Source organism: Nansenia antarctica, assembly GCF_963989245.1.
Source record: "Nansenia antarctica genome assembly, chromosome: 6".
NCBI classification, from domain to species: domain Eukaryota; kingdom Metazoa; phylum Chordata; class Actinopteri; order Argentiniformes; family Microstomatidae; genus Nansenia; species Nansenia antarctica.
The window spans coordinates 28,487,618-28,513,949 of record NC_137676.1 but is presented as its reverse complement, the minus strand read 5'-3'; the positions used below and the strand labels follow the sequence as shown (position 1 = coordinate 28,513,949).

The 26,332-nt window shown below is 45.6% G+C and overlaps 1 protein-coding gene across 1 annotated transcript in view; it reads left to right on the top strand.

Annotated features, from left to right (window-relative positions):
• Positions 1–26,332, top strand: part of vps13d (vacuolar protein sorting 13 homolog D) — a gene marked incomplete at its 5' end in the record, with an annotated part of 203,052 nt that overhangs the window by 144,124 nt on the left and 32,596 nt on the right. Inside the window, 11 exons of the mRNA XM_080534330.1 lie at positions 364–472; positions 1,144–1,314; positions 1,472–1,576; positions 1,708–1,857; positions 2,896–3,045; positions 4,610–4,706; positions 5,689–5,837; positions 6,578–6,712; positions 7,351–7,518; positions 19,459–19,591; positions 24,679–24,874. Of these exons, the coding sequence (XP_080390456.1) occupies positions 364–472; positions 1,144–1,314; positions 1,472–1,576; positions 1,708–1,857; positions 2,896–3,045; positions 4,610–4,706; positions 5,689–5,837; positions 6,578–6,712; positions 7,351–7,518; positions 19,459–19,591; positions 24,679–24,874 (1,563 nt within the window). The remainder of the gene's footprint in view (positions 1–363; positions 473–1,143; positions 1,315–1,471; positions 1,577–1,707; positions 1,858–2,895; positions 3,046–4,609; positions 4,707–5,688; positions 5,838–6,577; positions 6,713–7,350; positions 7,519–19,458; positions 19,592–24,678; positions 24,875–26,332) is intronic.

Genomic DNA, 26,332 nt, shown 5'->3' with positions numbered 1-26,332 from the left:
GCCTGCACCCAAAGTTTGCACCTTTAATATATACTGTAGGGAGAGGTCAAAGTTGAACAATAATCTTGTGACATGATTTGACCTTGACCGGTCAATTGGTAATGGGAAAACTCCTGGCCCTGCTGTATCTGACTGTGTTCCTGCTGTATCTGACTGTGTTCCTGCCCTGCTGTATCTGACTGTGTTCCTGCTGTATCTGACTGTGTTCCTGCCCTGCTGTATCTGACTGTGTTCCTGCTGTATCTGACTGTGTTCCTGCTGTATCTGACTGTGTTCCTGCTGTATCTGACTGTGTTCCTGCTGTATCTGACTGTGTTCCTGCTGTATCTGACTGTGTTCCTGCTGTATCTGACTGTGTTCCAGCTATGAGCCTCTGATGCTGCGGAGGCCAGACCCACGGCGGAGCACCACCCAGACATGGCACTTCAGCTCAGGCATGCTGACGTGTGGGCTGCCCCGCCTGGTGGTGCAGGTTGGTACTACACCCTATCAGACCTCCCCTCATCCAACTTACTGTTGTAATAACTAGGGGTGGGAATCGCAAGGTAACTCACGTATCGATAACCTTACAATATTTTGCCCCCCGTATCGATATATATTATCGCGGTACATTGATTTTGCGATAATCAATACATTGTAAGACAATTCATCAACGATAGATCACCATATCTATGTTAACTGGTATTTCATAACGTGGTTCCAGTGTTAGCAGCATTCGTTTTCCACAACACTGTACAGGCGAAGGTCCTTGCAAATAAACCCAGTGATAGGCTTGGTAATAGTGGAAAGGGAAGCCTTGTTTTGAAATATAACCGTTCCAGACTTTAGATGTCGTATTTGTTTCCCCCCGCTTTTTCAGCCATTCATCTTCTTAATTTTTATAACATCAGAACATCGACATGCTAGAAACCCATAACTACACATAATTCGATGATCACACAGCCCCAAACATGAAATAAGTATTATAGTAATATGAATTCAACATATTTCCATTGCAGCTATTCACATGACATTTAGACTGAGTGAATACCAACGTCTGGTCTAAAGCCCATGTGAATAGCGGTAATGGAAATGTGTATTAAAAAATATTAATATTTTGAGTTAAATACTCATTGAGACCCCCCCCCCCCTCCTCCTCTTCAGGCTAACGGTGGGGTGGCGGGGCTGTATGACGGAGCCGAGGTGGTCCTGGGACCGGACGCGGGGCTGCTGGAGCTGGGCCCTGAGCAGCAGTTCATCAACCAGAAGATGAGACCCGGCTCTGGGGTGCTGTCGGTCCAGGTGCTGCCTGACGGACCCACACGAGTGCTCCAGGTGAGCGAAAAGGGGGGGGGGGGGGTTGTTTCATTTCATCCCTCAACCCCCTCAACCCTGCAGGGTTGTGAGCTGTCACTTCTATGACTGCAGGTCAGTCATACTTAATCCTGCAGGCTTGATACTTGATTGACTTTGTGTAAACGCTCGTTCCTAGATCAGTGACTTCAACCAGCGGCGAATGAACCGGCCTTCCCCCAGCACGGAGGACGACCAGAACAAGGACTTCCAGAAGAAGAAAGAGCCTGAGCAGGAACTAGAGGTGCTGGAGGAGAGGGGTGCTGTAGTCATGTCATCACTGATCTGACCCACGGAACAATCCACAATGTCCGTTTTACGAATCAAGCTGACGTGGTCCTGGTTGTCTGTGTCTGCTTGTCCTCTTGTCCCCAGGTGCTGGTGAGCCTGGAGGAGGGTGTGGGTCTGTCCCTGGTCAACAAGCTGCCGGAGGAGCTGGTGTTCACCACCTTGTCCGGCATCGATGTCCACTTCACCCGCACCGCCGCCAACGAAGTCCTGGAGCTCAGCATTCTGAACATCCAGGTAACCCCCCCCCCCAACCATTCTGAACATCCAGGTAACCCCCCCCCCCCCCCCCGTAACCATTCTGAACATCCAGGTAACCCCCCCCCCGTAACCATTCTGAACATCCAGGTAACCTCTCTCTAACCATTACAACATCCAGGTAACCTCTCTCTAACCATTCTGAACATCCAGGTAACCTCTCTCTAACCATTACAACATCCAGGTAACCTCTCTCTAACCATTACAACATCCAGGTAACCTCTCTCTCTCTCTCTCTCTCTCTCTCTCTCTCTCTCTTCCTCTCTCTCTCTCCCTCCCTCTCTCTATCTTTCTCTTCCTCTCTCTCTCCCCCTCCCTCTCCCTCTCTCTCCCTCCCTCTCCCTCTCTCTCCCTCCCTCTCTCTCTCCTTCCCTCTCTCTCTCTCTCTCCCTCCCTTTCTCTCTCTCTCTTCCTCTCTCTCTCTCTCCCTCCCTCTCTCTATCTCTCCCTCCCCCCCTCTCCCTCTCCCTCTCTCTCCCTCCCTCTCCCTCTCTCTCCCTCTCTCTCCCTCCCTCTCTCTCTCTCTCTCCCTCCCTTTCTCTCTATCTCTCTCTCTCTCCCTCTCTCGCTCCCTCTCTCTCTCTCTTCCTCTCTCTCTCCCTCCCTCTCTCTATCTCTCTCTTCCTCTCTCTCCCTCCCTCCCTCCCTCTCTCTTCCTCTCTCTCTCCCTCCCTCTCTCTATCTCTCTCTTCCTCTCTCTCTCCCCCTCCCTCTCCCTCTCTCTCCCTCTCTCTCCCTCCCTCTCCCTTTCTCTCCCTCCCTCTCCCTCTCTCTCCCTCCCTCTCGCTCTCTCTCTCCCTCCCTTTCTCTCTCTCTCTTTCTCTCTCTCTCTCTCTTCCTCTCTCTCTCTCTCTCTCCCTCCCTCTCTCTATCTCTCCCTCCCCCCCTCTCCCTCTCCCTCTCCCTCTCCCTCTCTCCCTTTCTCTCTCTCGCTCTCTCTCTCCCTCGCTCCCTCCCTCTCTCTCTCTCCCTCTCCCTCGCTCCCTCTCTCCCTCTCTCTCCCTCCCTCTCTCTCAGGTGGATAACCAGCTCCTGGGCACCACCCAGCCAGTGATGCTGTGTGTGACCCCAGGCTCCAGTGAGAGCAGCATCGTAGACTCTGGCGCCGCCCTGCAGGTCAACTCTGTCAAGGTTCCCAGCAGTCTGATGCTCACCGACCTCTTCAAGGTGAGACACCCAGCTACCATTTGATCAAATAACCATAAAACACATTTCTAAAGAGCCAGAGCCGGCTCAACTCCCACACCCCGCCTAAGTTGACCACGTTGATGATGTCAGACTCTACACTCAGTGACTGGCTTCCTGTTAAGTTCAGAATAGATTTCAAGATCCTTCTGCTTGTTTATAAAGCTCTCACTGGCACAGCACCAGAATATCTAAAAGACCTTTTACTAGCAGACCAGCCCAATAGAGCTCTCAGGTCTTCTGACGCTGGTTTTCTCTGTCTACCACATGTACAAAAGAAAATATTTGGTGAGGCTGCATTCTCATTTTATGCACCCAGATTGTGGAATGCACTGCCAGTTTACATTAGGGATGCAACCTCAGCACATAATGTTCAAGTCAAGACTAAAAACCCATCTTTTTAATATTGCCTTTAAATGACTAAATAATTAAATTATGATTATATAATGATGCTCTATACAAATACAAGTTATTATTATTATTATCATTATTATTATTATTATTATTATTATTATTATTATTATCATTATTATCATTATTATCAGGGGTGCACATAACTTTTTGGGGCCAGTGCTCAGAGGAGCACCTAGGGATGCTGCTTGGTGCTCCCCGAGCTCGCGAGTCACGACCCGTCCCACAGGATGGATGAAAAAGGGATACATGGATAACGTATATTAGCAAAACGACATTTATTCATAAATAAAGATGAACGAACAAATGATTGTGTGCAAAACAAAAGAAAAATCAAATGACTGCTCATGAAAGTCTGTCAGACTCCTTTAAACACACTGAAATAAACGGACATCTCTTTAAGCACTGCTCTGTTCTGTAAACACTGAAATCAACTTTTCAACAAAAAGTTACAGCCTAAGCATTTATTTATGCTACAAGCTTAATAATCATCATCACTGCTCTCTTGACTGCTGTTATCACTGTCCTCAATTTCAACCATGGTAGAGGATGTTGTAGGCTATCACTTTAAATAGCTCATTATTTTGATTGTGCAACAAAGTCTTTTTTTTTCTTTTTTCTAATAGAATTCCCAACCATATTCCCTGGGTCAGGGGTCTCGGTGCGATAATGAAGCTGTAAAACCAACGTCTGAACGTTTGAAAGCTTCAGAGAAAATAAACGTGAAGTCCCTTGGTGTTGTTTTTCCTTTTAGCGACGAGTCGTTCCGGACTGAATTTTCACGTGGCGGCGTGATAACCGTGCGATACGCGATACGCGGAATGAAAGTACGAGTTACGATACTTTCCGAATGTTTTCGTGAGGGGAGTCGCCGTGGTCGTCGTCGGTCGACTGTTGTGATGGATTACTCGTCAGGCCTTCGGCTGAGGGGACGGCAAATAGTTACTCAGTGGGGCTTGCTTCTTGGACCCAGCTGTTGGTGCGCAAAAGCGCCTTCATGCGGCTGATCTGCCGCGCAGCATGCATTTTGGCGACGCATGCGCACTGGCGCACCAGTTGTGTGCACCCCTGATTATTATGATGATTATTATTATTATCAGGCTGAGACAATAATAATGATGCTGGTTTCCTGCAGCACCTCATGGTGACGGCGCGGCGCTTCACTGTGATCATCGAGGAGAAGCTCCTGCTGAAGCTGCTCAGCTTCTTTGGCTACGGACACACGGAGGCGGGTCAGTCCACCCGTTTCTTTTTACTTGTATGAAATACACGTCACATATAACATTTTACCAAGTTGTTGTTATTGGTAAGAGGTTCAAAAATGAAAGGATGTAAGAAAACTGCTAAATTTGAATCTTCACGATACTTCATGGTCACTGAACGCCTCGGTTGTGGGTTCCAGAGACCACTCTAAATGTTTCTTAAATCAGCATCCCTACATGTATGGCAGCCATTCCATTCCAGTGTCTGTTGAATTCCAACACAAGCACACCTCATTCTGCTTAGTGGGGTACTGATTAGGTGATCATCTGAACCCAATCTTATTTAACTTTAAAGGGTAAAAAAAATATAATGAAAGTATAAAAACAACTGCTGTGGTCATCACTATCCTCTTGCAATATGACCAGCTTGATGGCAAAAACAGTATTCGTAGTATCTGAACTCAATTCTTGTAATCCCAAAATAACTATTGACCATTCCAAAAGACAAAACGTTTATTTTTTTACTGGCAGAGTGATACAGTGAGCGACAGGTTGCTTACGTCTTTAAAATCACCCAACAGCAATGTCAAAGACTGATGGAGGGCATGCCAAGACACATGAAAGCTGTGATTGAAGATCAGGGTTATTCCACCAAATATTGATTTCTGCACACTTCCTGAGTTAAAACATTAGTATTGTGTTGTTGAATATGAATATTAACTTGTTTTCTTTGCATTATTCAAGGTCTGAAAACACTGCATCTTTTTGGCTATTTTCACCAGTTTGACCAATTTTCTGCCAATAAATAACAGTGAAATTACAGTATTTTAATTTGGAATTTGGGAAAAACTTTTTAAAGTTTATAGAAGAAAAACAAAAATGTTAATTTTACTGAAACGCATACCTATAAATAGTAAAGCCAGAGAAGCTGATAATTTAGCAATATTTTTTCCAGAGCTGTATCTAGTATTGTGAGGTAAAATTGAAATGTTTCCATCTCAAATTGTCTCAGAGCTGGAGAAGTTGGATGAGAATATCTACGAGAAGGCCAGTGAAGATGCAGGCGCTCCTAAACGCTATTACTTTGAGAACCTGAAGATCAGCCTGCCCCAGGTCAAACTCAGTGTGTTCACCTCTCACAAGCTCCCCGCAGACCTCAAGGTAATGTTACACAATATCAACAATATCAACTATTTACTACCTTAAAGAGGAATTATACTGAACAATGTACATCCCACCATTTAACTCCAAAAATACCATTGTTTTGCAACAGAGCTTTAGAGATATCCTATTAGTATGTTTCCATTTACTTCCTGGAAAAGGGACATTGTTTTCCAGAAGACAAACATTTTGCATTAAGCCCATAATAACACAAGGTGGTGCTATGACCCTGTCCTCTCCCCCTGCCCTTTTAAAGAAGACATATAAATACATCTCCTCTCAGATCTTTGATCCATAAGCAGCAGTCGTAAACTTCTCTCCTTATCTCCTCTCCAACATCTTCACTAGTGCACCACTTTACTACATAGCAGAGGTCCTAGGTCATAGATCACATGCTGACACAAGACTTTCACCTGTCCAGCTCTGTCAGGGCGGAGGAAGTCAATGAGAACAGGAGAGGCAGGCGTTATAGGAGTCATCCTACTGACGCCTCTAAACACACACTAAACACTCACTAAACACACACTACAGTCTGAGGAACGTACACCACGTTGCATGACAGCATAACCACGCCAACAGCTGCTGATACACCACTCCCCACTTTTTTACGTGAACTGGTCACACTTGATCTACAAAACACATTTCTACCAGAACATCCGCGCCCCTCCCCAACATGCCCCTCTCCAACACGCCCCTCCCCAACACGCCCCAGTGTCATGCTGTTTGTTTGCTCTCCGCAGGCCCTCAAGGGCACGCTGGGGATCCCACTGATCCGCTTCGAGGACGCGGTGATCAACATGTACCCTTTCACCAGGGTGCACCCCTACGAGACGCAGGACATCATCATCAACGACGTCCTCAAGCACTTCAGAGAGGTAAAAGTGGCAGCTGACAGAGATGATTTGGATTAGGATTGGCAATAGCCAGAACGATGTCAGAGACGATATCAAACAAAGGCTTTGGAGTACAGTACTGCTACTTTGTTGGTCTATCGTGCAGTTACTTCAAACACCGATAGCATCCTACAACAAGATTGTTGTCTTTATTTGCACTTGACACCACGGACCTCATTGTCTCTTAGCTTGTTTTATAGCATTTTCACTTTTTAATTGTCTAGTGTGTAATATTTGTGATATGTGTATATGTTTGTGAATATGTTTTCTGTTTTTGCACCTTCAGAAGAACCACTACAATTTCATTGTATAGGCAACTGTACAATGACAATAAAGTATATTCTATCCTGCTCAAACTCATGACACACACAAACAAAATGGATCTGGGACATGGGTTCACTTGTCCCATTGGTCACTGTGAGGTTGCCAGGTTGGCGCCGCATCTCACTGAGGTTGCCAGGTTGGCGCCGCAGCTCACTGAGGTTGCCAGGTTGGCACCGCATCTCACTGAGGTTGCCAGGTTGGCACCGCATCTCACTGAGGTTGCCAGGTTGGCGCCTCTCACAGAGGTTGTCAGGTTGGCGTCAGGTCGTCTCACACAGCATTTCTTCTCCCCGCAGGAATTGATAAGTCAAGCAGCTCAGATCCTGGGCTCCGTGGACTTCCTGGGCAACCCCATGGGGCTCCTGAACGACGTCACCGAGGGCGTGTCTGAGCTCATCAAGTACGGAAACGTGGGAGGACTCATCCGCAACGTCACCCACGGCGTGTCCAACTCCGCTGCCAAGGTTAATAATGATAATAATAATGCATTTTATTTGTATTGCACTTTTCATTCAAAAGAATCTCAGAGTGCTACAGAGTAAAAAAAAGAAAGAGAAATTAGCTAGCTCAGATGTGATGAGATGAGCTAGTCTGCTCGCACACTTGCCAGCTAAAGAGCTAACTGGATGCACTTTATTATTTTACTTAAAGTAGATATACAATCTTTCTTATTCTGCTAGAATTGGTCTTCATGGTAATACCATAATGGCATATTTACAGTACATGGACAGTGGATTGAAGCATTGGAAATGTCTGTTTTTTTAGAGTTGGACATATGATTTTTTTTTCAGGTGAGAGAGTAAAATGACATTATCTGACTGCATTGCCCACAGCAATCCAATATTCAATTATAATTATGTTATAAATTGATATGGATCAATGTATGCCTCTTATTAGATTATAAATACTCTGGTTGTTATGTTTGATAACCTTTTGGTTGACAGCAAAAGAGGGAGAGAGGAGGATAGAGAGGGAGAGAAGGAGAGAGAGCAGGATGGTGTCGGCACACCAGAGAGAGAGAGAGCAAGAACCAGGTGAGAAAGTGGACAGGTAGTGAAAACCACATAAGTAAGTAGCCTAGGGCAGGAGCCTATCTCCTGTTTCCGTAGCGTGAGGCGGCTTAATGTACAAGTACACCCCCTAGACATGACACTGGTATGTTGCAGGGTCTTACCCCCTGGGGGTGGGGCCACAGTCACGGTCCATGCCACCCCCCCCCCCCCCCCCCAAGGCAGCAAACTAATAAAATTACTTTCAGGATGATTCTAACAACCAACTTTTTTTTCAATAAATGCTCTCTCTATAGCTCTCTCATATTCTCTGTCGAATAGGAAGGCTATGCATATTTTCCTGACGAAACGATTGATAGTCTGTCCTGTAGTCTGTCTGTCCTGTCCATTGCGTAGCCCCTGTAGTCTGTCCAGTGTGTAACCCTGTACTTCCAAGCCCCCCCAGCCAGCTCCCAGCATGCCTTAGGTAAGCGGCCCTGCCTCACTGTGGCATACAAACTTATTGACAGCCCTCTCGTTCTCTCTCACTTTCTCTTTTCCTTCTCTCCCTTCCTCCCTCTTTCTCTTTTCCTTCTCTCCCTTCCTCCCTCTTTCTCTTTTCCTTCTCTCCCTTCCTCCCTCTTTCTCTTTTCCTTCTCTCCCTTCCTCCCTCTTTCTCTTTTCCTTCTCTCCCTTCCTCCCTCTTTCTCTTTCTCCTTCTCTCTGGACTCTCTTGCTCCCTCACATACCCTGTCCTAGCTCTTGACCAGCCCATGGCTTACACACACACACACACACACACACACCGAACAGAAACACGGACACACAGCATCACATTTTAGAATGTTACAGAGATGAACACAACAGATGATACAAATAGACCACATTAGATTTTAATGATTATTATTTTGACCCCACAACGAAATGAAGGTTTCTGCTCCGCCCTATCTCGGCAGTGTCCTGAAACGTGCTCTTTTGAAAAAACCACTCGCTCAGCCTCGCGAACGTGAACCAAAATACGAGCCCCTCGCGCATTCATACTAGGAGCCTCCAGCTCCTCCAGTAGATGCTGCTTGCCAAGACATCAGGATACCTCATAAACATTCCACGCCACAGTGTTCCATGGAAAAGCGTGTGCAGCGAGTGCAGCGAGGTATTTAAGAGATATTGATTGAGTTAAGAACCCACACCACCTTCCAATGAGTCTAAATTCCAAAAAGGGTGAAAGAAACACATTTTTATGTCTCCTTCTTGCCCAGTGAAATGTTTTTAGAATAAATACTTACCCAAGATTCAATTTTTTTGTTTTGCTTACACAGAGCAGTGTGTGCCGTTGGCATAGCTCATTCGTCTGAGGGGAGGGGATGATGTTTATTGTCTTTTCACAAGCCCTTGTGAGAGATTTAGTCTTTTTTTTTTCTGAGTTGGTCTGCTCAACTCGTTCCCTGGTGTGGCTGGAGAATGGACTGGCTGTATTATGAAACCGGAAACCTGCTAACAGCTAGCGGCTAACAAAGCACAGCACTAAGAAGGTCTAAACTGTATTTTAATAACATCACAACATGCTGATAGAACATCAACATGCTAAAAACACATAACTACACATAATTAGATGATCACACAGTCCTTGCTTTTGAACACGTCCTAAAACGAAAGTATATTTACAAGCCATGTAAACCGATAGCTGATTACCGATAGCCTCCGGAAAGCAATAACAATGAATCCATTCCACAAAGTATACATATTAAGAGAGCTATTTTGAGAGGTATTTATAGCGGTTTCACATATGCGAGTGGTTTACGGTTTCACCAACTGCAGTCACAAATGTGCATCTTAGGCTTGACGACTGGTATAGGAAAGATAGAAATTAAAGTAAAAATGCACTTCAGGTATGAGAGCTGTACCAGCTGTAGCCCATATATGCATCTTTATGCATATTATGTGCTTATACGACATGCATGAAGCATTTCTGCGACACGCGTTTCTGTTCCCTGTTTTCATTCCCTCATCGCTGTATTCAATGCCAAAACCAGAATTAATGACCCCACAAATCAGATTTGTAGCAATCCAGGGCTTCCTCAAACTGTTGCCATGTTCTCAACTCCGCTCGCCATGAACGAACATTTGAGGAAGAAGCAACTGCGTTCCAGAGCAACTCCACCTCCGACTTTGAATGAAACACAGGATAAACCGAAAAACCGCCACGGTTCACTAGTGTATTGAACTGTGGAAGGCGAACCGTACCGTCTGGAAAAAAAAATGAGAACCGTTGCACCCCTATTAAATAGCAGCTTCCCATTGTAAAGAGGGGGGTCATTTGACCATCCGCACTTTTAGTAGGTAAAAAAGGCACGGCTGTTTTTTTTGTTGTTGATGATTTTAGTTGTAAAATGACAGTGACAGGAAGTTCCGTGCGTGCGTGTGTCATGTTGCCGTTGGCTGCCTGAAACCACATTAAAATCAACACTGAATCATGGCCTTGTCCTTTGCAGGGTTTAGTTTCACCTGGTACACTTCGCCCCCTCCTGACTGACACTAGATTACTTCATTCTCTCTGAGTCCCCCCCCCTGTTACCCATGTAAACACACTCCAACTGGGTTCCTCATTTAAAGTGTGTGTGTGTGTGTCTGTGTGTGCGCACTGTTGTGTGTGAGTGCACGAGGGACCATAAACTTGAAAGCATTCTCCTCTCCCTCTCTTCCCCTGGGTGTTTCCAGGGTCTGTTCAGTATTGGTTTATTTTCACAAAGTGTGTATTGGGGGCAGGGGGGGGGGGGGAGGAGGAGGAGGAAGAGGAGGAGGAGGAGGAGGAGGAGGAGGGAGAGTGTTGGTGGTGCTGGCCTCCTGATGAACTCGCGGGGGGGACTTGTTCTCATCGGGGTCATCCCAAGTTCATGCCTGGCGCTGGCTGTGAGCGCGGCGCAGAGAGGGTTGTGGGTGTGTTTACACAGAGCCCCGCCCCCCCGTTCGGCGGAACACAAACCCACTTCCAGGAGGCACCGGCAGGGGAGAGGAGGAGAGGAGAGGGGAGGGGAGAGAGAGGAGGCAGGGCAGAGGAGGAGAGGAGAGGGGAGGGGAGAGAGAGGAGGCAGGGGAGAGGAGGAGAGGAGAGGGGAGGGGAGAGAGAGGAGGCAGGGGAGAGGAGGAGAGGAGAGGAGAGGGGAGGGGAGGGGAGAGAGAGGAGGCAGGGGAGAGGAGGAGAGGAGAGAGAGTCTGGCCCGGGTGGCCCGGGTGGCCGCAGGTCACTCCTGGGGAGCGGGACAGACAGACTGGTGGGCGGGTGGGAAGGCACTTCACTAGACAAATGACCATCTGATCACCTGATCGATGTTGGCTCAGGTCGATGAGGAAAAAGCGCTATGTAGAATCAGTTATCTCCCCTCTTCTCTCTCTCTCTCTCCCTCTCTCTCACTCTCTATCTCTCTTCCTCACTCTCTCTATCTCTCTTTCTCACTCTATCTCTCTCTTCCTCACTCTCTCCCTCCCTCTCTCTCTATCTCCCTCCCTCTCTCTATCTCTCACTCCCTCCCTCTCTCTCCCTCTATCTCTCTTCCTCTCTCTCTCTTCCTCTCTCTCGCTCTCTCTTTCTCTCTCTCTCTCTCTCTCTCTCTCTCTCTCTCTCTCTCTCTCTCTCTCTCTCTCTCTCTCTCTCTCTCTCTCTCTCTCTCTCCCTTCCTCCCTTCCCTGAGCAGAATCACCCCACTAGCACTGTGTGCGTGTGTGTTAACAGGCTTAAGAGCAACAGGCTCTGATATATGAACCAGGTGGATGAGGCAAGCGCTGTGTAGAATCAGTTATCTCTCTCTCACGCTCGTGCTCTCTCTATCTCCTCTCTCTCTCTCTCTCTCTCTCTCTCTCTCTCTCTCTCTCTCTCTCTCTCTCTCTTCTCTCTCTCTCTCTCTCTCTCTCTCTCTCTCTCTCTCTCTCTCTCTCCCTCCCTCTTTCCCTCCCTCCCATGTAAGCAGAATCACTCCACTTGGACTGTGTGTGTGTGTAAGAGGCGAACAGGGCTGTTTCAGTTTCAGGTGTGAATCCTTCACATTGTCACGCCGACCTCAGCACAATAGTGTTGAAAACATGATGTATGTACACGCATACATGGGTAGAGGTCGTGTGCATAAGTAGAGGTTATGTCAGGCAACCTCTGTCAACATTCAAAGTTGTTTTCATACCTCACCAGAGACAGACACTATGACTACTACCTCACCTGAGACAGACAGACACTATGACTACTACCTCACCAGAGACAGACACTATGACTACTACCTCACCAGAGACAGACACTATGGGCCCTATTATGCACTTCATAAGTCTTAAGCAATAAGACGAGGCGGTAGATCTAAACTTGAGACGTGGAGGCGTGGTCAAGGCCACTTTGCTATTATGCATGCGGTAGTGGGCGCCTAAAACCCGGCGCTAAGCAAAGAAATTAGTCATGGGTGTGTTTTGGGCGTCTTCTCAATCAACCCAATCAGCGTGCCAGGTGCCATTCCCTTTAAGAACCAGCTGCGTTGAGTCTTTAGCGCTATGCTATTATGGACGTCCTAAGAAGGAGGTCAGCGCGCTTCTCTGCAGAAGAAAGTAACAAGCTCGTGCATGAGGTCATTGCTGACCAAACGACATATGTCAGTTACTGCCTGACGGGTGAAGCGCAGCTCATACAAGCATTGCTGCTCTGTAAACAGAATAAAAGAATATATATATATAGGCTATATTATACATATTTTAATAATAGGCTGTAATATAATTGTAATTGCAATATATTATAGCATTATTAACAGTTGGATCACCAATTGAAAGCGCTAAAATGCTTAGATCACGATTCCAGGATTGATTTGAGATTTGGCCTACAGCCCGAGGTAACAAAGTCGTTGCCGGTATATGCGCTCGGCGCACCGTCTTCGTCTATCATAATTCCTTCCTAGGATATATTCCATTGTTCTCTCTCTCTGGCTTAACATTTGCCAGTGGTGGCATTTATACTGTGACCGTAATTGACGTCTTGCCGTGGAGCCACGTGCGTGTTCATGTGTGCCCACATGCATGCGCAAACCGCGGAGGCGCACTCGTGTTTCAAAACGTGCATGAAGTCTAAACTTAAGAACTTTTCAAACCACTTCTTAGCGCTAGGAGCAAAGTCAGATCGCATAATAGCAGGGGCGCCTAGTGCACTTCATTAACATATGAACACTCCCACAATGAGTAATATATGCACAGGAGTTTTACGTCTTATGTGTGGGCGCCTATCGACACCTGCATAATAGCAGTAGCGCGTATGAAGCCCATAATAAGGGTGGCGGTAGGTCTTAACCTGGCGGTGCGTCTTAATTAAGACTTAAGACGGCAAGTTAAGAAGTGCATAATAGGGCCCTATGACTACTACCTCACCAGAGACAGACAGACACTATGACTACTACCTCACCAGAGACAGACAGACACTGTGACTACTACCTCACCAGAGACAGACACTATGACTACTACCTCACCAGAGACAGACACTATGACTACTACCTCACCAGAGACAGACAGACACTATGACTACTACCTCACCTGAGACAGACACTATGACTACTACCTCACCTGAGACAGACACTATGACTACTACCTCACCTGAGACAGACACTATGGGCCCTATTATGCACTTCTTAACTTGCCGTCTTAAGTCTTAATTAAGACGCACCGCCAGGTTAAGACCTACCGCCACCCTTATTATGCGCTTCATACGCGCTACTGCTATTATGCAGGTGTCGATAGGCGCCCACACATAAGACGTAAAACTCCCGTGCATATATTGCTCATTGTGGGAGTGTTCATATGTTAATGAAGTGCACTAGGCGCCCCTGCTATTATGCGATCTGACTTTGCTCCTAGCGCTAAGAAGTGGTTTGAAAAGTTCTTAAGTTTAGACTTCATGCACGTTTTGAAACACGAGCGCGCCTCCGCGGTTTGCGCATGCATGTGGGCACACATGAACACGCACGTGGCTCCACGGCAAGACGTCAATTACGGTCACAGTATAAATGCTTTATTTCAGAAGGGAGAGGCAGAGAAGCGCGCTGACCTCCTTCTTAGGACTTCCATAATAGCATAGCGCTAATGAGTCAACGCAGCCGGTTCTTAAAGGGAATGGCACCTGGCACGCTGATTGGGTTGATTGAGAAGACGCCCAAAACACACCCATGACTAATTTCTTTGCTTAGCGCCGGGTTTTAGGCGCCCACTACCGCACGCATAATAGCAAAGTGGCCTTGACCACGCCTCCACGTCTTAAGTTTAGATCTACCGCCTCGTCTTATTGCTTAAGACTTATGAAGTGCATAATAGGGCCCTGTGACTACTACCTCACCAGAGACAGACACTGTGACTACTACCTCACCAGAGACAGACACTGTGACTACTACCTCACCAGAGACTGACACTATGACTACTACCTCACCAGAGACAGACACTATGGGCCCTATTATGCACTTCTTAACTTGCCGTCTTAAGTGTTAATTAAGACGCACCGCCAGGTTAAGACCTACCCCCACCCTTATTATGCGCTTCATACGCGCTACTGCTATTATGCAGGTGTCGATAGGCGCCCACACATAAGACGTAAAACTCCCGTGCATATATTGCTCATTGTGGGAGTGTTCATATGTTAATGAAGTGCACTAGGCGCCCCTGCTATTATGCGATCTGACTTTGCTCCTATCGCTAAGAAGTGGTTTGAAAAGTTCTTAAGTTTAGACTTCATGCACGTTTTGAAACACGAGCGCGCCTCCGCGGTTTGCGCATGCATGTGGGCACACATGAACACGCACGTGGCTCCACGGCAAGACGTCAATTACGGTCACAGTATAAATGCTTTATTTCAGAAGGGAGAGGCAGAGAAGCGCGCTGACCTCCTTCTCAGGACTTCCATAATAGCATAGCGCTAATGACTCAACGCAGCCGGTTCTTAAAGGGAATGGCACCTGGCACGCTGATTGGGTTGATTGAGAAGACGCCCAAAACACACCCATGACTAATTTCTTTGCTTAGCGCCGGGTTTTAGTCGCCCACTACCGCACGCATAATAGCAAAGTGGCCTTGACCACGCCTCCACGTCTTAAGTTTAGATCTACCGCCTCGTCTTATTGCTTAAGACTTATGAAGTGCATAATAGGGCCCTGTGACTACTACCTCACCAGAGACAGACACTGTGACTACTACCTCACCAGAGACAGACACTGTGACTACTACCCCACCAGAGACTGACACTATGACTACTACCTCACCAGAGACAGACACTATGGGCCCTATTATGCACTTCTTAACTTGCCGTCTTAAGTGTTAATTAAGACGCACCGCCAGGTTAAGACCTACCCCCACCCTTATTATGCGCTTCATACGCGCTACTGCTATTATGCAGGTGTCGATAGGCGCCCACACATAAGACGTAAAACTCCCGTGCATATATTGCTCATTGTGGGAGTGTTCATATGTTAATGAAGTGCACTAGGCGCCCCTGCTATTATGCGATCTGACTTTGCTCCTATCGCTAAGAAGTGGTTTGAAAAGTTCTTAAGTTTAGACTTCATGCACGTTTTGAAACACGAGCGCGCCTCCGCGGTTTGCGCATGCATGTGGGCACACATGAACACGCACGTGGCTCCACGGCAAGACGTCAATTACGGTCACAGTATAAATGCTTTATTTCAGAAGGGAGAGGCAGAGAAGCGCGCTGACCTCCTTCTCAGGACTTCCATAATAGCATAGCGCTAATGACTCAACGCAGCCGGTTCTTAAAGGGAATGGCACCTGGCACGCTGATTGGGTTGATTGAGAAGACGCCCAAAACACACCCATGACTAATTTCTTTGCTTAGCGCCGGGTTTTAGGCGCCCACTACAGCACGCATAATAGCAAAGTGGCCTTGACCACGCCTCCACGTCTTAAGTTTAGATCTACCGCCTCGTCTTATTGATGAAGTGCATAATAGGGCCCTATGACTATTACCTCACCTGAGACAGACACTGTGACTACTACCTCACCAGAGACAGACACTGTGACTACTACCTCACCAGAGACAGACACTGTGACTACTACCTCACCTGAGACAGACAGACACTGTGACTACTACCTCACCAGAGACAGACACTGTGACTACTACCTCACCAGAGACAGACACTATGACTACTACCTCACCAGAGACAGACAGACACTATGACTACTACCTCACCTGAGACAGACACTGTGACTACTACCTCACCTGAGACAGACAGACACTATGACTACTACCTCACCAGAGACAGACAGACACTATGACTACTACCTCACCAGAGACAGACAGACACTATGACTACTACCTCACCAGAGACAGACACTGTGACTACTACCTCACCAGAGACAGACACTATGACTACTACCTCACCAGAGACAGACACTATGACTACTACCTCACCTGAGACAGACACTGTGACTACTACCTCACCTGAGACAGACACTATGACTACTACCTCACCAGAGACAGACAGACACTATGACTACTACCTCACCAGAGACAGACACTGTGACTACTACCTCACCAGAGACAGACACTATGACTACTAGGGCTGTCCCAAACGACTATTTTTCTAACGATTAATCTAGCGATTATTTTTTCGATTAGTCTAACGACTAATTTAACGATATATTTTTTTACTGTTTAAAAAAAACTAAACAAAAAACATGTGTAGGCCCCTTAATTTCCACCTCACTGCTATGTTTAGCCAACTTGAATGCCAACATGGCCATTTAGAAGTCTGTCCATCACCACAACACATAGCTAGCTAGTAGCTACATAGCTAGCTAACGTTACTCTCGCTGCTATGTTATGATTAGCTAAATTGATGCTAACGTAGCATGCGAGCTACGAGCTAGATAACATACAGTAGGTGCGAGCACCACAATGACAATAGGCTACCGTAGCTAGCCAGCTACATAGCTAACGTTACTAACACCAGAAGACAAGACATACAAACTGTGGTGAGCTACATTGCTTGTGTAACATTAGCTAGTAGCTATCCATTTTTCACTCATACACGGCCGGAAAAGTGAACAGAAATACAATGGTGACTTACAGTGGTGCTATCTTGTGGCTGTCTTCACAAAGAGCTCCAGGATGCTTTCGCTTGAGGTGCTCGTTCATTGCAGACGTACTGCTGTGATAGGCCATTTCATTTTTGCTTATTTGTTTTGCTTATAAAAAAATTAAAAAAAGAAGTTTTTTTTTTTAAATGTACGACTAACCGACGCATATTACGCAAACCGACGTATTGACGTAGTCGATGACGTCGACTAATCGTAACAGCCCTAATGACTACTACCTCACCTGAGACAGACACTGTGACTACTACCTCACCAGAGACAGACAGACACTGTGACTACTACCTCACCTGAGACAGACACTGTGACTACTACCTCACCAGAGACAGACACTATGACTACTACCTCACCAGAAACAGACAGACACTATGACTACTACCTCACCAGAGACAGACACTGTGACTACTACCTCACCAGAGACAGACACTGTGACTACTACCTCACCTGAGACAGACAGACACTGTAACTACTACCTCACCAGAGACAGACACTGTGACTACTACCTCACCAGAGACAGACACTATGACTACTACCTCACCTGAGACAGACACTGTGACTACTACCTCACCAGAGACAGACACTATGACTACTACCTCACCAGAGACAGACACTGTGACTACTACCTCACCAGAGACAGACACTGTGACTACTACCTCACCTGAGACAGACAGACACTATGACTACTACCTCACCAGAGACAGACAGACACTATGACTACTACCTCACCAGAGACAGACAGACACTATGACTACTACCTCACCAGAGACAGACACTGTGACTACTACCTCACCAGAGACAGACACTATGACTACTACCTCACCTGAGACAGACACTGTGACTACTACCTCACCTGAGACAGACACTATGACTACTACCTCACCAGAGACAGACACTATGACTACTACCTCACCAGAGACAGACAGACACTGTGACTACTACCTCACCAGAGACAGACACTATGACTACTACCTCACCTGAGACAGACACTGTGACTACTACCTCACCAGAGACTGACACTGTGACTACTACCTCACCTGAGACTGACAGACACTATGACTACTACCTCACCAGAGACAGACAGACACTATGACTACTACCTCACCAGAGACAGACAGACACTGTGACTACTACCTCACCAGAGACAGACACTGTGACTACTACCTCACCAGAGACAGACACTGTGACTACTACCTCACCTGAGACAGACACTGTGACTACTACCTCACCAGAGACAGACAGACACTGTGACTACTACCTCACCAGAGACAGACAGATACTATGACTACTACCTCACCAGAGACAGACACTATGACTACTACCTCACCAGCGGGAGACAGCACCATCACTACAAGGCTGTGTCTCAGGAGGTAGAGCCGCCGTCTAATGATCGCAAGGTTGGCAGATCGGCGGTTCGAGCCCCGGCTTGCCACATGTCGAAGTGTCCTTGGGCAAGACACTGAACCCCAAATTGCTCCCAATGAGCGGGCCGGCGCCTTGCATGGTAGCTTGCCACCATTGGTGTGTGAATGGGTGAATGAGAGGCCGTTGTAAAGCGCTTTGGAATAAGGCGCTATATAAGTCAGTCCATTGACCATTTACTAGCTCACCAGTGGGGGACAGCAATATGACTGAAAAGAAAGTTCTCTGGCTAAGACAGATGAGACCCAATCCATCATTCCAGCGTGAGGCAGGCCCAGTGCAGCCTTGGAAGGCCAGTCAGTGCCCTTAGAGACACCTGCCTGGACTGGTCAAATGCATCCTAGCCCAGCATGGAAAGAGAAAAGTTCTAGATAGTTTCAACCTGATACCAGATTTTTGTTTACTATAACCAACTCCTAAGGCTATCGTTGTCATATCGTACATTTCTTTAATCTGACTTTCACATATATTAACCGGTCAAACGTTTTAGAACACCTCAATTTTTTCGTTTTTTATTGAACTACGCAGTTGAATGTCTCAGTGTACTCGGAAATTATAGCATAGAACAAATAAACAATTGGAGATAAAAAAAAATATATATATCATGGAGCTGTTCTGTTTAACACAATTGAATCAAAATTGTTGACTCCATAAAGTAGCTACCTTTTGCAGATATAACAGCTGAACACACACCTTTGACCGGTAGTGTAAGTCATGCATTCATGTCAATAGGAGGTATGGGAAGATGTTACCCTCGCAGATCTCAAGTAAGGATTCCACCCTGTAGTATCTGAAACCAAACTACCGGTAATCATCTTGAAATGAAAGAACGCTGACATGGCGTAGGGAAACTGACATCTGTAACTGACTCCCTCCTCTCTTCAGTTTGCAGGAACCTTGTCCGACGGGTTGGGCAAGACCATGGACAACCGACATCAGAGCGAACGAGAGTACATCCGTTACCACGGCGCCACCAGCGGAGAGCACCTGGTGGCTGGGATTCACGGGCTGGCTCATGGTACAGGCTAGATAAGAACATGACTGGCTCATGGTACAGGCTAGATAAGAACATCACTCATGGTACAGGCTAGATAAGAACATGACTCATGGTCCAGCCTAGATAAGAACATGACTCATGGTCCAGCCTAGATAAGAACATGACTCATGGTACAGCCTAGATAAGAACATGACTCATGGTACAGGCTAGATAAGAACATCACTCATGGTCCAGCCTAGATAAGAACATGACTCATGGTACAGACTAGATAAGAACATGACTGGCTCATGGTACAGGCTAGATAAGAACATGACTCATGGTCCAGCCTAGATAAGAACATGACTCATGGTACAGACTAGATAAGAACATGACTGGCTCATGGTACAGGCTAGATAAGAACATGACTCATGGTACAGGCTAGATAAGAACATGACTCATGGTACAGCCTAGATAAGAACATGACTGGCTCATGGTACAGCCTAGATAAGAACATGACTCATGGTACAGCCTAGATAAGAACATGACTGGCTCATGGTACAGGCTAGATAAGAACATCACTCATGGTACAGGCTAGATAAGAACATGACTCATGGTCCAGCCTAGATAAGAACATGACTCATGGTACAGGCTAGATAAGAACATGACTCATGGTACAGGCTAGATAAGAACATGACTCATGGTACAGCCTAGATAAGAACATGACTCATGGTACAGCCTAGATAAGAACATGACTCATGGTACAGCCTAGATAAGAACATGACTGGCTCATGGTACAGGCTAGATAAGAACATGACTCATGGTACAGCCTAGATAAGAACATGACTCATGGTACAGCCTAGATAAGAACATGACTCATGGTACAGCCTAGATAAGAACATGACTCATGGTACAGCCCAGATAAGAGCATGACTCATGGTACAGCCTAGATAAGAACATGACTCATGGTACAGCCTAGATAAGAACATGACTCATGGTACAGCCTAGATAAGAACATGACTCATCATTATGATTATGGTTGAATCCTTATACATATAGTCATGTGTAGAAATTAGGACACCCCGTGAAATATGTTGTTCTTTTTTTAAGAAATATGCACATATCAAGATGTGATCTTCTTTCAAACAATACCTAGAGATAAAGGTGATGTAATTGGGAAAAAACTCTGAAAATGTAACTTCTTAAATACGTTATAACAAAGATGCCAATTCCTAGTAAAAGAGTTAGGACACCCTATGTAATAGCTAATGATAATGATGTCGCCCCCTTTGTCTGAAATAATCTCAATGACATGTTCCCTACAACTTGTTTCCCACTCCTCCCTGTAGACTTGTTTCAGATGTGTGATGTTTGAGGGAGGTCTTTCAATTGTGTGATGTTTGAGGGAGGTCTTTCAGATGTGTGATGTTTGAGGGAGGTCTTTCAGATGTGTGATGTTTCAGATGTTTGAGGGGTGTGATGTTTCACATGTGTGATGTTTGAGGGGTGTGATGTTTCAGATGTGGGATGTTTGAGGGAGGTCTTTCATGAACAGCCCATTTCAAATCACCCCACAGCATCTCAATAGGATTAAGATCCGAGCTTTAACTTGGCCATTCCAAAAATCTCAATTTCTTTCATTTGAACCATTCCTTTCTGGATTCACTGTAAGGTTTTGGGTCATTGTCATGTTGCATGGTCCACATCCGCTTCAGCTTAAATGTTTGGACAGATGGGGCCCTATTATGCACTTCTTAACTTGCCGTCTTAAGTCTTAATTAAGACGCACCGCCAGGTTAAGACCTACCGCCACCCTTATTATGCGCTTCATACGCGCTACTGCTATTATGCAGGTGTCTCTAGGCGCCCACACATAAGACATAAGACTCCCGTGCATATATTACTCATTGTGGGAGTGTTCATATGTTAATGAAGTGCGTTAGGCGCCCCTGCTATTATGCGATCTGACTTTGCGCCTAGCGCTAAGAAGTGGTTTGAAAAGTTCTTACGCGGTAGACTTCATGCACGTTTTGAAACACGAGCGCGCCTCTGCGGTTTGCGCATGCGCGCCGACCGACTTCTTAAGAAGTGGGTCAGCGCGCATGCGCAAACCGCGGAGGCGCGCTCGTGTTTCAAAACGTGCATGGAGTCTAGCGCCTATGAACTGTATAATAGCATAGCGCTTATGACTTAACGCAGCCGGTTCTTAAAGGGAGTGGCACCTGGCACGCTGATTGGGTTGATTGAGAAGACGCCCAAAACACACTCATGACTAATTTCTGGGCTTAGTGCCGGGTCTTAGGCGCCCACTACCGCACGCATAATAGCAAAGTGGCCTTGACCACGCCTCCACGTCTTAAGTTTAGATCTACCGCCTCGTCTTATTGCTTAAGACTTATGAAGTGCATAATAGGGCCCATGGTCTCACTAAACTAAACTAAACTAAATCTCTGAGGTTTAAATAAGACAGGCTCCTTCCTCACTAACGATGTTCTAATCATTTGCATCTGATGTGGTGCACTTGATCCAAATTTTAGGCATTTTAAGTAGCAATACAGTTGGGAGTGTCCTAACTTTTTCCTCACCAGAAAATTGTATTTCTTTTAATTTGACAAATAATGTTTAAAATATGTTTTTTTCAGTTGTATTTGTTTAGTCCATATTACCTCCATCTCTCAATATTGTAAAATGAAGATCAAAATGTCCATATGTGACATGACGTCATCGACTTGCGATGGGGGCGCAAACTGGAAAGACTTCAAATCAGCGTTCAAGTTTTTCAGAGCAAAACATCTGACTTCGTTTTTTTGTCATCAGACACAAGTTAAGGTTTTGAACTACCCACTCGTTATTTTTTCGAGCAGTTTTACGATAGTTAAATACGTGTACTTAATCAACAAAATAAGCTTATTTTTAGCCTGAATCCTCCCGGGAAATCTTCCCTTGTGGGAGTGGATAAACTGGTTCCAGGTTTTTTCTCATTGGTCGATCGATTTGGCTACGAGAAGCACTCGTGCTTGTTTGTTCATTCCACTAAGACTCGTAAGGTAAGATCTTCTATTTTATGTACATAGCGAATTTGTTAGTTAAGTTAGTTACTAGTTGAAACCAGTGTGTTTGTGTATTTAGACATTTCTTTATTATTACCCACTAGCAACTAACTGAAACCAGTTCAGTCTGCAAGCTGAACCTTTTGTTTATTAGCATGCTAGAAGCATTGTTGTAGCTCGGTATTCTGTCCACGTTGTAAGTACGGTTAGTATGTCTACGTTGTAAAAGTTGTGTGTAAGACTCATGTTCAGTGTGTAATACTGGAATACTGTAACATGTCAAGTGTAATAGATTACAGAAATGTTAAAAGTTTAAAAACATGTTTTCCTTTCTTTGTTATGAACGAGCTAGCTGCTAGTTGGCTAACGCCAAACACACTACTCTGAGCACTAGGTAATTATCATTGTCATGTATTAGGCTAGCTATTTTATGAACATGGTATGGTAGTATTTTATGAATATGGAGTGCCAGTAACTGTAGGCAATATTTTAATGTACTATCTTCCTTCTGTTGCAGCTTTGATGCCCACCAGCCCACCAGACACAGCAGCTCAACAACTCACTGGCAATATTTTGTTGAATAACAAGAACAGTTGGGCATAATTGACAGTCAATTCACAGACCTTGCATGCTTACCTGTGTATAGTCTGTTGTATGTTCTCAGTTGTTGCCCTCAGTTCCAACTACAGTATACTTGAAACTTGAAACTGAACTATAAGGCTGGACATTGACTACTGAGCACTACACTATTTCCAGCACAAGACATCAGCAAATGACTCTTAATGCCTCCATAATAATAAGCTGGCTAATTAGCTACAGTAATAACATTGCTAGGTGATAATGTTAGCAATATCTAGCTAAGTACTGTAAAGTTCTCTTTGAAAAGTCTATCTGACCCAGTGACTAACACTAATGTTTGCACACTGATTGTACTTTGCACAGCTTGTCGCACTATTGTTCTGCTGTAGTGCGACTACCATCACTTATACTTATCACTTTATTACTTATTATTGTGACTATGTACCTTGTTGAAGAACCAAAGCGAAATATGTTTATTCTTGTGTACTGTAAAATAAATTCTGATTCTGATTGAAGACTTTTTTGTATCATTAAAAGACTAACAATAACAGTTACAACAACCATAAATAATAATAAGCTGGTAATTAGCTTAGGCAATACCTTGCTAGGTAATAATGTTATAGCTGTATAACTATAGCTGTCTGACCCAGTGACCAATACTGACAGGTATTGACAGCTGATAGAGGGGGAGTGGTTGGGGGTGGGGTTGACCAGCTATTGTTACCGCCCATTACCTGCCTGTGTGAAGGTGTGAAAAAGTCCCAAATCTTTGAAGGGCTTTTTCTCAGGATTTAGTTTTCAGGGTTAACAAGTTTCAAATACTCATGTCGTCTTACATTTTTTCCCGATGTCTATGTATGACACATCATTTGAAAGCTTACAATCTGTAGTTTAATTATATGTAAAAAGCAGAAAAATTACGTTGCCCCCTCCATGATCATTCCACCAGATCGCGTCACATATGTTTAAATATGTTGAAAAAGAAAACATTATTTTCATGGGGTATCCTATCTTTTTCACATGGCTGTAGATAGATAGATACTGTATCAATCTATCTACAGCCCTGTGAGGAAAAAGTTAGGACACTCCCAATACATGCTAACACCCCCTTGTCTATACCCCCTATAGTACCCCATATAGTGTATATAAGTATATAAGTTTACATAATAGATACATACTCAGATTCCTACCGATTACTTTTAGGTATATTAGGTAGGTTTTTATTATCTCAGGACTGTGTTTTATTATCTTAGGACAGTGTTTTGTTTGTTAGCACCTAGGGTTTTCATTTCAATTTCGTTGTACCCGTACAATGACAATAAAGATCATTCATTCATTCATAAGTAATGGGACAGTGAAGCATGTTATCTACTTTTGGCTCTACATCAAAAGTTTGTATTTTAAATCTGTGTTTGCCAGGGGATTCTAACCCAGCATGTGGTGTAGTGTTGTGCAGGTATCATCGGAGCGTTCTAACCCAGCATGTTGTGTGGTGTTGTGCAGGTATCATCGGGGGCCTCACCAGCGTCATCACGTCTACGGTGGAGGGGGTGAAGACAGAAGGAGGGGTCAGCGGCTTCTTCTCGGGCCTGGGGAAAGGCCTGGTCGGCACGGTAACCAAGCCCGTAGCCGGAGCTCTGGACTTTGCCTCCGAGACGGCTCAGACGGTGCGAGACATGGCCAGCCTCAGCAACCACAGGTACTTCCACCCCCACCAGGCCGCGAGGCCACCAGGCCACACCTACTGACCAGAAGCTGAGGCGTTGCCAGGCAATTAAGGCGTCCAGTCGGGTTTTTTCACCATAATCCTAATTCTGGCCTCCATTGTGACTAGTTCCCTACTCCCCCCAGGGTTCGACATTAACGGTTGCCCGATTGCCCGGTGCAAGTAAAACATTTGCCGAATGTGTTTGCGCGACAGCGACGACGCTGCTGGATCCTGGATCTGTGTATCGGTGTGCAGGAAGAACAACGGACGGCGCAGGCGCCAGACCAGACTAGATGATCGTGGAGTGAAGATATTGTTAAAGCGTACGCGCTGATCGACAGACAGGTGGACAGGCGCGTACGCTTGAATAATATCTTTAAAAAATAATTGAAAAAAAACGTTATTAACAAAGAAAATAATTACATTTGTGGCTCAGAGAGGTTGCGCCGCAAAGTCACATCAATCTGTTGAAGATGCGTTAGTACAGGAGGTCAGAGTTCAGAAGGTTCATGGTTGAGTGATGGTAGTGAGTAGTGGTAGTGAGTCAACCTACTCTTTCACACATTTTATTTTGGGTTTTTCACCTTGGCAAAAACAACCACCAGGGGCCATCGTTAAACATTCTAATGGATAGGCAATGTGTTTGGGTTGAAGTGATGTTATCATTAAGACTATCATAATATCCAGCAGAGAGGAGAGTGCACCTCAGACCGCACCTTTTGGCCAGCTCAGTATCTTACTACATATTATGTCTAGTCTTTGGCTGAGGCGAGTCCACTAGCAGCACCAGCAGCTAGGAATGCCCAGCTACAGCCAGAGAAGTCACACACCGGGACTGTTGAGAGCTGCTCTTCCCAAGGCATTATCCCCCAAAAAAGAAACCAACCAAGGAACCAAGGCCTTTCGTTTAAGTGATTATTTGAAAGGAACACCAATAATGTCAGCACTGTCAGTTGTTTATTCCAATTAGGATGGATCTTTTCAAACATCCTTCACAGCTCTTGGCAGCACCTTTTTGGTGGTTTTTCGGCATCACTTCACACGACTTCACAACCTGTGATTCTCCCGCAGTAACGGCGTTGAGGTAACCCTGGCAACACAGTTTGTGAAGACAGTATGAACCTCATGAACACTGGCCTACTGTCAAATGCCACCTGCCATTTTGGATGTTATGTTGTGTGGGCTCGGCATAGAGAATGCCCACAGGTCATACCACCCCTCTCCAATTAGAGTCTTTAACGGTTCAGGCAATGATCGGAGCAGCCCAGTCCTCTTAGGTCTTTAACTCCTGCTCCCCCGCCCCTGACTCTGTCACCCTTCCACTCTCGGCCCGTTAAAATCCAGGCCAAGTGGCTGGGATTTTATGATCAGTCGGTCACATTTACACAAGGGGTGTCTGTCTGTCTGTCTCTACCATTTGTTTGGCATTTGTGTAGTGTGGATGTGTTA